The sequence below is a fragment of the Danio rerio genome, chromosome 20 (genome assembly GCF_052040795.2).
Source record: "Danio rerio strain M-AB ecotype USA chromosome 20, GRCz13ab, whole genome shotgun sequence".
In the NCBI taxonomy this organism is placed as follows: domain Eukaryota; kingdom Metazoa; phylum Chordata; class Actinopteri; order Cypriniformes; family Danionidae; genus Danio; species Danio rerio.
Window position 1 is genome coordinate 46,667,339 of NC_141040.1, and position 15,761 is coordinate 46,683,099.

General features: G+C 35.8%; 1 protein-coding gene and 2 long non-coding RNA genes across 16 annotated transcripts in view; 2 read left to right on the forward strand and 1 right to left on the reverse strand.

The window, feature by feature from the left end:
- The window catches only part of vgll2a (vestigial-like family member 2a), a 43,090-nt gene extending 40,867 nt beyond the window's left edge, over window positions 1-2,223 (reverse strand). For 2 of the 3 annotated variants that reach the window (XM_087297036.1, XM_087297035.1), the window contains exons 1-2: window positions 2,002-2,223; window positions 460-751 (exon numbers count right to left, since the gene is read on the reverse strand). In XM_087297036.1, the coding sequence (XP_087153162.1) occupies window positions 460-751; window positions 2,002-2,085 (376 nt within the window). In that variant the 5' untranslated portion in view covers window positions 2,086-2,223. 3 annotated transcript variants of the gene reach the window in all.
- LOC147839443 (uncharacterized) overlaps window positions 1-15,761 on the forward strand; it is an 837,962-nt gene that overhangs the window by 113,479 nt on the left and 708,722 nt on the right. The gene's annotated exons all lie outside the window — the stretch shown is intronic.
- Window positions 1-15,761, forward strand: part of LOC137488687 (uncharacterized) — a 152,167-nt gene that overhangs the window by 58,485 nt on the left and 77,921 nt on the right. Inside the window, exon 4 of one of the 12 annotated variants that reach the window (XR_015519073.1) lies at window positions 14,748-14,866. The exons of the other annotated variants lie outside the window; for them this stretch is intronic. This is a non-coding gene — a long non-coding RNA (uncharacterized LOC137488687). The remainder of the gene's footprint in view (window positions 1-14,747; window positions 14,867-15,761) is intronic. 12 annotated transcript variants of the gene reach the window in all.

The window sequence follows — 15,761 nt, forward strand, 5'->3', positions numbered from 1 at the left end:
TAAACTGAATGGTATGCAGTTTATCTGTAGGTCCTAATTTAATTACACTCCATTTGCTCTTTAATCCCTATTTATTAATCTGAAAACCATACAAAGAACAAAGTAATAAATATGACCCCTATGGTCTTAATGCGAGAAAAAGATATTTGAATTATAGTATCCGTGATTGGTCACACTTTACAATAAGGTTTTATTAGTTAATGTATTTACTAACATGAACTAATTATGAACAACACCACAGCCTTTATTGATTATAATTGAACATTTACTGATGCATTATTAACATCCAAATTCATGCTTGTTAGGATTAGTTAATGCTCTGTGAGGTAACATAAACTAACAAATACTGTAATAGATGTGTTGTTCATTGTTACTTCATGTTAGTAAATACATTAACTAACATTACAACCTTATTGTAAAGTGTTACCAAACAATTATTGGGTTGCATCAGAGGCTTACCTCTCCAGGATGCTGCGCCTCTTGCCGTCTTGCTGTTTGTAGATCCAGGTGCGTAACTACTAGACTGACTTAAAGCACGACTGAAATGTTCATCCACCACCGAACTGATGTCCCCTTGGAAATAGGTGAAAAGCACACATCTGGAGCTGATGTACTCAGCCTCTGGCGGGTGATCTTTCTCCCGGCCACAGTCTTCCTCTTTTATGGGTGGCCCGGAGAGGTTGGAAAAAGAAGAGCTGCTCCCACTCACTGTTTCTGGAGATTCTTGCATTTTCGAGTAAAATGCCAGTTTCTGAAAAGATGGAAAAAAACAATCAATTAATTTACTGTAATCTCTGATTGCATTGGGATGAATGACTACACTTGTGTCATATAATGTTCTGCTGATCAAATAATAATGTAGATGCGTTCACCATATAAAAATCTGTATAAAAGTGTAAAACACATATAGCATTTATGCACAACTTAATTGTAGGACATAATAAGTTCATATTTTTTTATTGTTAAGGACTTCGACTTGGGGGAAACATTAAAAATAAATGATAATAATTAATTAAAAAAATTAAATACATAAAATACGATCAAAATATATATGAAATGTTTAATTATTCTGAATATTAATATTAACAATAATCGTATTAATAAGGAAAGGCTTGGGGTAAACACAAAAAATGATGATGATAATTATAATAAATAAATAAATATTAAATACATAAAAACAAACAAACTATATGTCAAAGCTTAAATTAATGTTATTAATAATATTGTTAATAATCTTATTATTAAAGATAGGCTTGGGGTAAACACTAAAAATTTTATAGTAATAATAATAATAGTAATTAATACAAATTTAAATAAATACATAAAAACAAAAAATATATGAAAGCTTAAATTAATCTTATTATTAATATTATTAATAATCTTTTTTATTAAGGATAGGCTTGGGGTAAACACTAAAAATAAATAAATAATTTATTTATTTTAAACATTTAAAAATTATTTAAAAACGAACAAAATATATAACACATAACATCTTAAATTGAACGTATTATTAATATTATAATCGTATTATTCAGGATAGCCTTGGGCTAAACACAAATCATCGATAATAATAATAATTAATTCATTAATTAATTTTAAAATAAATAAGTAAATAAAATCTAACAAAGTATACATGAAAGATTTTTTGTATATAATATTTCGTTAACACATGTATTAAATATTAACCTCTAAATAGATATTTTAATCATTTTGAACATGGGCTTATTTTAAACAAAACCTGTGCACATATTTAATTTATGCCAAATATGTGCATGTTAATTTCGAAATAGTGAACATTTCTTTCTTTACCAACAACAACAACACGCGGGGATGATTGTAAAACTATTTTCATGGCTGGTAAACTATTCTGCAAATGAAGGCGCAACAAGTCGCTGAGACAAAGTTTTACGCACAAATCCAGCAGAATCAAAACAAACGAACTACAAAGTTCTGTAAAGGAAAAAATAAATAGCTACTTTATACTTTATATAGTAAACATACCTGATGGTGATAAGGTGTGTATGCGGCTGCAAAATACGGCTGAGGTGGACCATAAACTTGATACATGACATCCAAGCAGCTCATGGCGAAGACAGCTGTTATATCACGTATAAAAACTTATTAGTTGAATGAAAGGTCGCTTCATTTGAAATAAAGCGCTGGGTCAGTGTCTAGAGACAGAAAATGAAGCTCCGCGTCGAGTCCTGCTGAAGCGCACTGAGCACCTTTTATGTTCTGTACTCTGTCTTTAGGCACGAGGATGATTCGGAGATTCGGTTCTTTCTAAAGGAGTCGACTCATTTGAACAATCACTCAAAGTTTTCCCACAAGTCCTCGTGTACTCAAAGTTTTCCCACAAGTCCTCGTGTACTCGCTGTATGAAGATTTTTGGTTTGACTTAGTTAAGTATACGTATTGAATTACCTCAGAACAAGGCAATATCGCAGTGCACAACAATATTTAAGTTTATATTAGGTACTTAAGTCTTAATTTAGATAATTGGTTGTAATAAGATAAATTCAAATGTGTCATTTAACGTAGTGTTTCTGTGTCCTCTTTAAAATCTATTCGTTAAATAGGCAATATTGCTATGCGTTTCTTACCTCTTTGTATTTATTTTGAAGTCGCGTGACAAAACAGGGTGCGTGAATCCTTTTAAATGAATCATATTAAATGAACGACTCCTCCGCGATTCGCGCTTTGTTGACACGAGGCGTTATTAATTCAATTCAATTCAATTAATCTTTATTTCTATAGCGCTTTTACAATGTAAATTGTGTCAAAGCAGCTTCACATAGAAGATTATAGTAAATTGAAACAGTGAAGTTGTGTAGTTTCAATAGTATGTAGCCTACATATCCCTACATCAGGCCCATAGCCAGCCTATTAAAAGGGGGTGGTTCTTTTCTCTTGGTTATTATTACCACACCTTTTCATGCAACAAAAATAATTCCTACAATTATGTCTACATGTTTTGTTTGAAAAAATTTATCTTTATTCACAAATGTACATTTAATCTGTAAGTTATTACAGTTTCATATAAAATGAAATGAGATTAGATTTTTAGAAATATGAAAAAATGCTTATAAAATGCTCATTTATTATCCTCCATCATAAAAAATTGCAATCTGTTAAAATTAAGAACTAAGATCTGTTTTAAATTAAGAACTGTCCACAACATGCACATAACAAACTAGCAAGCTCATTTCCTAAGTCACAATTTGTCCATTTAACTAACAAAAGCCTTGTTTTATTGGTTATTTTATTGGTTATTCTTCTTAAAGCCTTCTTCTATTGGTTATTTTCAAAATTTATGATGGTATTCTGTCAAAAATAGAACAAATTAGCTCATATAGGGGCCGAATTTTGAACTTTGAAGGGGTGTGGGTCTTTTAAACTACCCGACCCACCCAGGCTATGGGCCTGTACGTCACTATCATTTTTGTATTTCTATATTTAATAATAATTTGAATTTACTTCACAGCATTTAAAAAGACAGTTCAATCAAAATACGTTTGGATTTGAATACAAGCTCACAATAGCTATTTTCGAGGGATAGTTCCCCCCTGAAATGTGCTGTAAATATAGGGCAATCTAAGATGATTCTTGTCCTTCAGTACAACAGTATATTATTATCAGATGAAACATGTTCCCTTGTGACTCATAAAATGTAAGTCAATGGTTACCTGCACTTTTAGAGTAAAAACCAACACAAAAACATATGCGGGCAACACAATACCTTTGGCTTCCGATAATACTCTGAGTTCTTATAAAGCATGCAAAATGACCAGTCTTTGCAATTGTTCATTCATTCATTCATTCATTCATTTTCTTTTCGGCTTAGTCCCTTTATTTATCAGGGGTTGCCACAGCGGAACGAACCACCAACTTATCCAGCATGTTTTACGCAGCAGATGTCCACTCATACACACTCTTTCTATGGCTAATTTTAGTTTATTCAATTCACCTAAAGCGCATGTCTTTAGACTGTGGGGAAACCCGAGAAAACCCACGCAAACACAGGGAGAACATGCAAACTACACAGAAATGCCAACTGCCCCAGCCGAGACTCAAAACAGCAACCTTCTTGCTTTGAGGCGACAGTGCTAACCACTGAGCCACCGTATTGCCTATGTGAACATTATATACAACATTTATTTCCACAGACTCTGCACGTAATCCTGAGTGCTGTATTGAATGCAAACTTCCACACACACACACACACATATATATATATATATATATATATATATATATATATATATATATATATATATATATATATATATGTATGTGTGTGTATGTATGTGATTGCACATACAAAGTAAACAGATAAATTATTCTTTCATAAGTGTTCTGCGAACAGTCTATTTAAAATTCCATGTATCTCTGTGCCCATATGCCCTCTTTAGATCTCCAGGTCAAAGGTCAAATAGTTTTCATGCAATTGGTGCTGAGGTCAAGGGGCATTTTTCTGTCATTAGGACCCTTAAAATCAACAATACACTGCAACTGAGAAAACACTCATACACTGGTCAATCTGAGACATGGATGCTGCTGCTGCTGTAGAAACCAATACACTCGAGAAGAGCAGTTGAAGAGGTGGCTCATCATGATTTTACTGGGAATTTAGCAGGAATGTTTGGTATTCCAGCACTATATAACCCTCTTCATGGAGTGTTTCACATATTAGGCTAAACTAGCGCTGTCCAGAGTGCTGGAGGTGAAATATTCCGGTTATTTCTCAGCAAACACTAATACCGGTGTCTGAGGTGTAAAGTGATCCTCACAGTTTTAGCTTCTGTATTTACTGTAGTTGGATTTTCCCAGGATTTGTACATTCTTGTGTTAGATTCGCATATATGGTCAAGGGATTATATTGTGGGGCAAATGGTTTTCTATTCATTACCAAATCACTCATACTGATAATTGTTTGTCAAAATACCACCAATTTGTAGATCAGCAAATGATTTAATTTGAATATAATGCAAGAACTAAAGCAGCTTAAATCCTCTAAAGAAAAAAAAGATGTTTTCCCTTTAAAACATAACTTAAAACCTACATAATTTATAAGTATATTTTTGATAATTTCTTTGTTAATTTAATACATCAACACAATTATTATGAACCTTAAGATGTGTAATGAACTGTATTGTAACACAACAGTGCTGGACAAACGGGGTTGAGGATTAGTTTATTTACAAGACTAGTCAGGCAGGCAACGGTCAAAACAGGTCAACAGATACATACAGAAAATCCAGAGTCGTGGTCAAAAACAGTCGGCAAAGATAAAATAACCATCAAAATAACCAATAACCGAAGACAAAGATCAAAAACATAGAAAAGACTAGACAAAAAATGGTTCGTAGTGCCACAAAAACAAGAATACAATAACAAGACTCAGCCCGATGCGTGTGGATGCTGATTATATAGTCCATGTATTCAGTGTGTGTGAGGTGCATTATGGCATAGTCTGTTAGTATGATGTGTGTGTAGTTCTCTCTCTCTCTATATATATATATGTGTATGTCGTTTTTCTCTCTATAAGTACACCCCATTTCGAAAATGAATATTTTTATCAAGGGGCGAAGCAGTGGCGCAGTAGGTATGTCGCCTCACAGCAAGAAGGTTGCTGGGTTGCTGGTTTGAGCATCGGCTCAGTTGGCCTTTCTGTGTGGAGTTTGCATGTTCTCCCTGCCTTCTCGTGGGTTTCCTCCGGGTGCTCCGGTTTCCCCCACAGTCCAAAGACGTGGCACAGGTGAATTGGGTAGGCTAAATTGTCGGTAGTGTTTGAGTGTGTGTGTGAATGTGTGTGTGGATGTTTCTCAGTGAAGGGTTGCGTCTGGAAGGGCATCCGCTGCGTAAAAACTTGTTGGATAAGTTGGCGGTTCATTCCGCTGTGGCGACCCCAGATTAATAAAGGGACTAAGCCGACAAGAAAATGAATTAATTAATTAATTAATAAATGAATTAATATTTTTATAAATCTTTTAGTGAATATAGATAATAAATTTTGGTGTTATTCATTCATTAGTTCATTCATTGATTTTCCTTCAACTTAGTCCCTAACTTTAACAGGGGTCACCACAGCAGAATGGACTGTCATGTTTTGATATATTTGGTGTAAAATGTTAATTTTAAAACTGTTCTTAAAGTTTTGCTTAAAGAAAATCAAATATGCAACCACTAATTTGACTTCATTTTATTGACGATGGTGTATTGAAAGTGTGTACTGTACTATTTTGTTTATATTGTTAAATTTGTTACAACTTTCTGCCCAGGGACTACAGATGTAAATGAGCTTTATAGCTAACTATGGCACAACATGTCATGTACATTGTCCCTGTAAAAATAAATTAAATAAATGAAACATGAAAACAAAACAGTTTTATTTAACAGTTTCCTTTATTAAAATAATAGTGTGGTCACCTAACATCTTTAGGAATATAAAGGGAATACATCTGAATTCAAACAATATTTCAGGGGGAAAAAAAACAAAATTTCAACAATTTTTTCTCCACATATTAATTTGAGTTTGCTCATTTTTGAACCGTTACCTTAAATTATTTTGTTAGATTAGCTCTTGATTTGGATGTGGTACTTAATAATCTAATGTTTATGCACAAATATAGAATAGCATCCTATAGGAAACATTCATATAAACTAAAGATCTGTGAATGCTTCTGCGCTGTGTATATGTATAAACAGTTGAAGTCAAAATAATTCGCCCTCCTGTGACTTTTCTTCTATAAATATTTTCCAAATGATGTTTAACAGAGCAAGGAATTTTTAACAGTATTTTCATTAATATTTTTTCTTCTGGAGAAAGTCATATTTTTTTATTTCGGCCAGAATAAAAGCAGCTTTTAATTAATAAAAAAAAAAAAAAAACATTTTAAGGTCAATATTATTAGCAATATTTTTTTAATTGGTTGTATAACCATCGTTATACAATGACTTGCCCAATTAACATTTATGCATTAACATAATTAACATTTATTAGAAATGAGTTATTAAAACTTTCCCAGAGATGGGTTGTGGCTGGAAGGGCATCCGCTGCATAAAAACTTGCTGGATAAGTTAGCGGTTCATTCTGCTGTGGCAACCCCGGATTAATAAAGGGACTAAGTCGACAAGAAAATGAATGAATGAATGAATGAGTTATTAAAACTATTATGTTTAAAAATGTGTTAAAAAAAATCTCTCCGTTAAACAGAAATTGGGGAAAAAATATACAGGGGGCTAATAATTCAGGACTGTGTGTACAACTGTATCATAATATTTTAAAGCATAAATATTGTCATGTCTTTACCTCAAGATTCAGTTGCAGGGAAAATATTCCAATTAACATTGCAGCATAGCAATAAATAAGATACTAATTGCTCCTAATTCCACTCAAATTCACGGCTCACTCCTCAAGTTTAGCGCTTTCACACCTGTTCGCAGATAGAGTTTCAGCGCGCAATAACTCTCCATTTCTGATGTGACAGCTCTCAAACAATGGGGGTTTTAGACTGTGTAACTCGACAAGGTTTCTATTTCTACCCAAATAGCTTAAGGACAAGGAAATGTTGAGTGCTAACACCCAGCTAATAGGACCTAACCTGCTGAAACAACAGTGCATTCAACACATCTAATGAAACAGGGAAGATCAGGGCACATCACTTACGGCTCTAACCAGCCCGCACTTTTCAACATAGGCTCTTTTCTCGAATATGTGAGAATAAAGGAGTCTCCTGGCTTTGTGCCTCCGCTGACAGAGGAGACCTCTTGGCCCCCCAGTCATCCATTTGCAGGTAATCTGCCTGGGTATACGTCCAAAAATGAAGGGGAAGGGGGAAGGAGATGAGAGAAAGAGAGCGCAAAGACATTGTCAAGGCAAGTTGAAGAGAGAACGGAATGTAAACACGCACTTGAGTAAAGGATGTGGAAACGTTTCAAGCAAATGGGGATGTTTCATGGTGGGATTGCAGTGCAAAAGCGCATTTGTTCAACGTCTTGTTCATGCTTGATGCAAACGTGTTAAAGGGAAGTCTACATGAGGGTGAGGATATGATGTAAGGGTGTTCATTGTAGTTGAAGTCTGTACATCTACAACGTAATTTCCTTCATTCATTCACTTTTTGGGGTAATAATGTCATTTTACAACTCCGCTAGGGTTAAACAGTTGAGTTTTACAATTTCTGAATACTGTATATTCAGCTGATTTCTGGGTCTAGCGAGAGCACTTTAAGCTTAGCTTAGCATAGATCAGTGAACTGGATTCAACAATTCGATCAACAACTTACTCATTTTTTTGTTTTAAGAGTTTCATTTGTGTTCCTATTTAAAGCTTTGTAGTTACATCATGTAGAAAAGTAAAAATATCTCTGGCCCAGCTCTGGCCACACAATCAGCTTTTGCTTGGCCCACATGCCACTGTGAATTACAGTACATGACTGGACCAAGTCTGGCTTCCAGACAAGGGCCAAACATGGGACCATATATGGGCCAAGTCTCAGCCAAGTTAATAACCCATAACAGCCTGAACTGGGCCAGATATGTTGGTGTGTCACAACTGCAATAAAATTGATAAACCCATCGATCGTTGCACTTTAGGCTTGCTATGGATGTGCTTTTTCTCGCAGTCATCCGATTGGTAGAAGTTTTTTTCTTTATTTGAAAATAATAAAATTGTATTTTAAATGTGGGTCAAGATATCCAGGCAGTAAAGAATTCTGGCCCAGATTTGGCATAAAGCTTCAGCACTGGCATGCAGCATGTGGGCCAAACATTGTCCAGGTTTGGCAGAAGTTGCACCGTCTTTTAGGCGGCACACAAGACTTGGGTCAGATGTCAAATGTAGTATTTGGCCCATATGTTAAAAATATATATGTGGGCCACATAAGTTTTACCTATTCTGACCCACATTTAAATAATTTTTGAGTAAAGAAAAAGATTCTACCAATCAGCTCGCTTCAAGAAAAAAACGTGCCCATAACGTGCCTAAAGCTCAATGCTTCTTGGGTTTATCAATTTAATTGCAGTCATGACACACCAACATATCTGACCCAATTCTGAGTTATTACCATGGCTGAGACTTGGCCCAGATATGGTCCATGTTTGGCCCTTATCTGGAAGCCAGACTTGATCCAGCCATGTACTGTAATTCACTGTGGCATGTGGGCCAAGCAAAGGCTGATTGTGTGGACCAAAGCTAGGCCAGAGAAGTTTTGGTATGTGTGAAGGCCAAACTTACATGGCTCACATATCACTTATTAACATCTGGGCCAATTACTGCGTTTACTTCTGGCCCAAGTATTGTGTGCCGCCTTAAAGACACCCACATGCTGTATGCCAGTGTCGGATGAATGCCTGCTGTGCCAGATTTATGTCAGATCTGGACCTGAATTATTTGCTACCTGTGTATTGTCTTGGCAGATGTGGCTAGGAACTATACTCTCATTCTGGCGTAATAATCGAGGATTAATCTTACATGATGTAACTACAGAAAGTTATTTAAACCTTTTTTGTAATTTTTTTTGGAATAAGAGGCTAATGTGCTAATCCGATTCAATGATTTATGCTAAGCTAAGCTAAAAGTGCTCCAACCAAACCCAGAATTTAGCTTCAAAAAAAGTAAAACTCAACTGTTTACAGTAACTCAGGAACTAAAAAAAGTGTCCCTTTAAATGTATGGATATGGTCCTTTCTGTATTGCGGCCCCCATGGGTTTCAATAAGAGTAATAAGTCAATAAGTTCAATAAGTCTAGATTAAAGACTTTTTTAGTTTTCAAAGCCATTCGGCTATTAATGTAGGAGATGTGAGTGTTTCTTAACTTGTATGTTGTTTTCTGTTTACCCTTCTGTCTATTTGCTGTAAAGCACATTGGTCAATGAACGTTGTTAAAACTGTGCTTAACAAAAACAATTCTGGGTTAGTAAATTAATCTACTTTTTGGTTCAAATTAAGATTTTTTTTTCTTTTCCCATGGCAGATTATTTTGCTTGTTTTAAGAAAATAATCACGTAATTATGACTTATTATTATTTTCTAAAAACAAACACTCGTCTTAATAAATATGTCTAGAAAATGCTTCTTGATTTAAGATTTTATATATTCAGACTATAAGCAAGACAAACTGTAATTAAGAAACACATTTACAATTTAACATAAGAAAGAAACTCAAACAGGTTTGGAAAAAGTGGAGAATAAATAAATCATTTTAACTTTTGGGTGAACTATCCCTTTAATCGATGACCAGTAAGTTGTATCAATTTACATAATTATATCAGCCATTGAATAATCAATAATTAATCGTTGGCATCCCTACTTTGCATATGGCCATGTCAAGTCATTCATCTTTATGTAGAAAAATAACATATTTATCACATTTTAAAGATTTTGCTAACTTACATTTTTAAGTTGAACCAATTTAAAGTAATTTTAACTTGAATCAATAATTCTGACCTGCTGTAAATCATCAAGTTAAAATTTATTTAACCTAAAAAATAAGTTGAAAACTGATTAACTTTCTAAATTAAGTTCAAATAACATACAGTCATAATTTGTCATGGCTTTTTATATTGTATAATTTTTTCCAATGCATATCTATGTCTTAGACAAATAATTGTAGAATGCTTGAGTATAGATATAGATTAAAACAGTTAACAGTTTGCATTGACATAATTTAAATGTGTACTGTGAATATTTGTATATATAAATACACAGTCAATTATAGATCAAAACAAATTGTTATTATGCATGCAATTAATCACAATAAATCTGAATCAAAGGTCAAAAGTCACAGTTGAAGGATGAGTCACTGTGGAGCAGCTCCAGGACAGAAGTGATTTTATTGCGGTCAGAGGAACAGTTGAGCTCCATGTGCTGCTGATGAAGTGAATTGTGGGTTTGTGACATGGAAGTGAACCACTGCACACAGTGTGACCACCAGCGCAACTGTTGAGGGAAGAGAGGGGGGTCCGCTGCCTGCGCAACACGAAACAGTGAGTGTCTGTTTAAGGAGAGCTAAAGTGGCACCTGTCCCATCCTCAGAAAGAGCACAACGTATGGACAAAGCATTTCAGGCCACTATTCAGACCACCAGAGCTTGTCGTTTCAGTGCAGAATAGTTGTTGTGGAGGGGAAAAGGTCAGATTTAGGAGTGGAGTATATGCTCACAGACAGTGAACTGTCATCCCGTGCAAAATTGCCTGATTTCTTTAAAAATCAGGGATCTTCACTGTCAGATTGTGAAAGAATATATAGTAGGTCTCAGACCAGACAAAAAGAAAAAAATGTCCACGCCATCTCTTTAAAATATGGAAAGTTATTTTACCATAGTATTTTCAATGGAGTTATTGCGCTTTTGGTGGTTATGTTTAAGCGGTCTTTTATCTCACTTTACACTTTATCAAGTAAATAAATGCTTAAGTTTATTTAACAGATTTTATTGTTATTACAATACAACTTCGATGCTGTAAAAGGAACCTTTCACCGGAAGTTTATCAATGGCTGAGCAAATTTGAAAAATGCAAGTAAATAACTACAAGCACTTTGAGAGTCATTAATGGTGAAGTATGTAAGTTTGACACCCAGTGGTTGAACTAGGGATTGCTTTCCTGGATCAAAACAAATGCAAGCGCAGTTTTCCAGACTGAGGACCAACAGGAGCGAGTTTGACTATCGAGCCTAAAGGCTGATTTAGGGCTGATTTAAATCGTGTTCTATATGAAAGCAACAGCACACGATAGAAGGAATCATTTCCATATTAAAAGGAGTTTTTGTTCTAACCAATATCTGGAATTGATATATTAGAAACGGCTTCTATTTTTTTGCTTCTGAACAACAGTAAAATTTGACAATGATCTCTTCAGGTACACCTCATGTACTTTATTCAGTGTTAAATGCTAACCATGTGAGTGTGAATGCCATTTTAACAGACATTTATTGCCTTAATACTGAAAGGAGCAGCAGATAGTTCACCTCAGATCTTGATATTGAACTTTAACGTTAGAACTGTGATTCAAAACCAGCACATATCAGTGGTTTAATAATGTTAAAGATGTTTAATATTAATTTATTAGATTATAAACCTTACTATTTTGTGAGTGAGTGCATATTCTGTGCTTCTGAATGGCTGTATTCAATTTCTGTTGTGTTTCGTTTGGTGCAAACAGCCAAATAACTTTTCTTCGTGTGGAACTTATTTCAAAGTCTGCTACTGAACACCGGAGGTCACATTTTGGTCGCACACTTTGAGAGCCTTTCTAAATGAATTAAATACGCGGTTTTCCAACAAGGCAACCCGGTGGTGCTGAAATATAATTGGCTAAAGTAGGATTGAGTGGGTTAAAAGGACCAAAACAAAGACAGATGCTCTGGCACGTAATGCACATTTTCAAGGCAGAATATCTGACTTCAGCGTTGTTTCTCAGATAAACAGGAATGTTCACTTTGCATGTTTCTCAAATATCTGCCAACATATTATGGTATTTTTATGCTTTAGAATCAACAACTTACATACGGCACCTTTAAAAAAAGTGATCAACAAATACATCACTAATGCAAATAATGCTTTTTAAAATAAAAAGCACCATATGAAGACTTTTATTTTGTTTCGTAGAATTCTAAGGGATATTAAATAAAATTTTATAGATAAATAATATATATAAAAAAGTAATACTTATTTTTCTTTTCAAACAGAGTAGTGCTGTTTCAACCTAATGCATGAACAAATAAGGACTTCGGTTTAGTGTGACGACCAAATTCAATCGTTGAGTCGAAATTCTGAATCGATTCATTGCAGCCAGTTTTAACGAAGATGAATTGAATTATGCGAATTCCTGTTTTGTTACATTGCCTGGGACAATGAATATTTTTTCCATTATATTGAATTTTAAATATGATTGTACGCCATTGGGGGCGACGCAGTGGCGCAGTAGGTAGTGCTGTCGCCTCACAGCAAGAAGGTCGATGGGTCGCTGGTTCGAGCCTCAACTCAGTTGGCGTTTCTCTGTGGAGTTTGTATGTTCTCCCTGCGTTCGCATGGGTTTCCTCCGGGTGCTCCGGTTTCCCCCACCGTCCAAAGACATGTGGTACAGGTGAATTGGGTAGGCTAAATTGTCCGTAGTGTATGAATGTGTGTGTGTGAATGAGTGTGTGTGAATGTAGCCGCAACCTGTGAATGTACCCGCAACCTGTGGATGTACCAGGGCATCCGCTGCGTAAAAACATATGCTGGATTAGTTGGCGGTTCCTTCCGCTGGGGCGACCCCGGATTAATAAAGGGACTAAGCCGACAAGAAAATGATGTACGCCATTGTGAGTTAAGCTGCGGTCACACTGCACTTTTCGCCCCCATAGACTTCTATTCACACTCAAACAAATGTAACAGACCGAAAATGCAAGTTCATGCGAAAAGTTTTGCATGTCGATATGTTGTAAAATTCAAGCATGGTGAACTCTGACCTGCGAAATCGCATCATAGGATTGTGTGAGACCAATAGAAGATCCAACAACCCGGGCTCATTGTGGAAACGTAGCCCCGCGGATGTTTCTGCGGACCGCGATTTTCGTCCCGGGAGGTACGTATTCGAGCGTTTTTTTGTTTTTCGCGAATCCGCGAGAGGCCGCTGTGCGCGCTTTTTCGCGTCTCGGGCGCCTCTCGGGAGCGCGCGGCGTTCACGCCGTTCTCGCGCGAAAAGCCGCCGGATCGAAAAAAAAAAAAAAGCAAAAGCCCTCGTCTTCGATTTCGACCGCGTTTTCGGATCCCGCCGCGTTCTCGCCCTTATTTTTCGGATTCCGTTTTTCGTCTTACCTGATTTCCGGAACCTGCTGTTCCCCGGACTCGATCCCGGTCGTCGTCCACTGCGGCCGGCTCCGGCTCCTCCTCCGGGGCCTCCGCTCCGCCGACGCAACGCTGCGAGCTAAGCGAACAAACTGATTGCATCGGGAAAGCCCTCCACTCGGAGGCGAGCCGTCAGCCGGCGAGCGCGAAGAGGAGGGGCGGAGCGGCGCCACACCGCCCCGCAGCGTTCGCTCGAAAAAAACCAAACGAGGCCTTTACGTACCTCCTGCCACGTAAATCGCGGTCTCCAGAAACGTCCGCGGGGCTACGTTTCCAGAATGAGCTTGGGTTGAGATCCAAACATGACCTCTCTCTACATAAATTTTTAATTCAGTACATAAATGCTGACAATTACATACTGTGTCTTTAAAATATTTTTTTTCTCTAGATTTCATATTTCATAGCTGATACATGTTACAATACTAGTAAAAACTAGTAAATATTACATAACATTTGACTAGATATTTTTCAGGATACTATTATTCAGCTTAAAGTGACCTTTAAAGACTAGGTTTATTAGGCAAGTTAGGGTAATTAGGCAAGTTATTGTATAACGATGGTTTGTTCTGTAGACAATCACAAAAAATATTGCTTTACGGGGCTAATAACATTGACATTGAAAGGGTTTTCATAAAATAAAAAGCTGCTTTTATTCTAGCCGAAATAAAACAAATAAGACTTTCTCCAGAAGAAAAAAATATTATAGGAAACACTGTAAAAAAATCCTTTCTTTGTTAAACATCATTTAGAAAATATTTTTAAAAATTCAGATGGAGGGCTAACAATTTTTACCTCAACTTTATGTAAAGTTTTTCAATAATCTGCATTGTATAAAGCTCCATATAAATTAACCCGACTTTAATTGCTGTCATCCAAGGAGAAGCGCATGACGCACCTGTTGCTTCTTTTCATCAGTGATGAAGTGGTGACCCAGACTGAGGAGGAAATGTGGAAATCCACGCTCGCTGGATCAACTCTTCACTCACTGAGACCACTGCGTCAGCTGTGAATTCGTCTCCCAGTGTCATTCGAATGTCAGTATATACAGTGAACTCCCAGATTCACACACAGTGTTTCCATTCAGGCATCCCCTCCTCACTGCTTTAGACACGCTCTTCATGGCCCTCACATGTCGCATTGTTAAACAGAGCATGGGCCAATAAATTATATTTCCACTATATTGAATTCTACATATGATATACAGCACAGCAGTGTGCAAATTATACATTGACTATACAGGGGTCAGATTTTTTCTAGTAGTTTTCAGTAGTGCACTGTGAACAATTAATTAACAGGTTCCCTGTTTCATGTTTCACTTTTCTTTTTCTTTTTTTTTTGTTTATTTACAGTTATAAATTGCATTTTGGAAATTTTAATGACTAAAAACTGCCTTTTCAACTTTAGATATTGAATTTTGTAGTTTTGCAGTTTAAGAGTTGCTTAAGATGTTTGAAACTCCATATATATATAAATATCATATATATATACTCTCAAAAGTTCCGATATACAGCCACAGTGCACTGCTACTCGTGTGATATTGCATATACAGTTGAAGTCAGAATTATTAGCCCCCCTTAATTATTATTTATTATTTTTCCCCAATTTCTTTTTAATGGAGGGAAGATTGTTTCAGCACATTTCTAAGCATAATAGTTTTAATAACTCCTCACTAATAACTGATTTATTTTATCTTTGCCATGATGACAGTAAATGATATTTGATTAGATATTTTTCAAGACACTTCTATACAGCTTAAAGAGACGTTTAAAGGCTTAACTAGGTTAATTGGGTTAACTAGGCAGTTTAGTGTAATTAGGCAAGTTATTCTATATCAATGTTTTTTTCTGTAGACTGTCGAAAAAAAAAATTAGCTTAAAGGGGCTTATAATTTTGCCCCAAAAATGGTTTTTAAAAAATTAAAAACTGCTT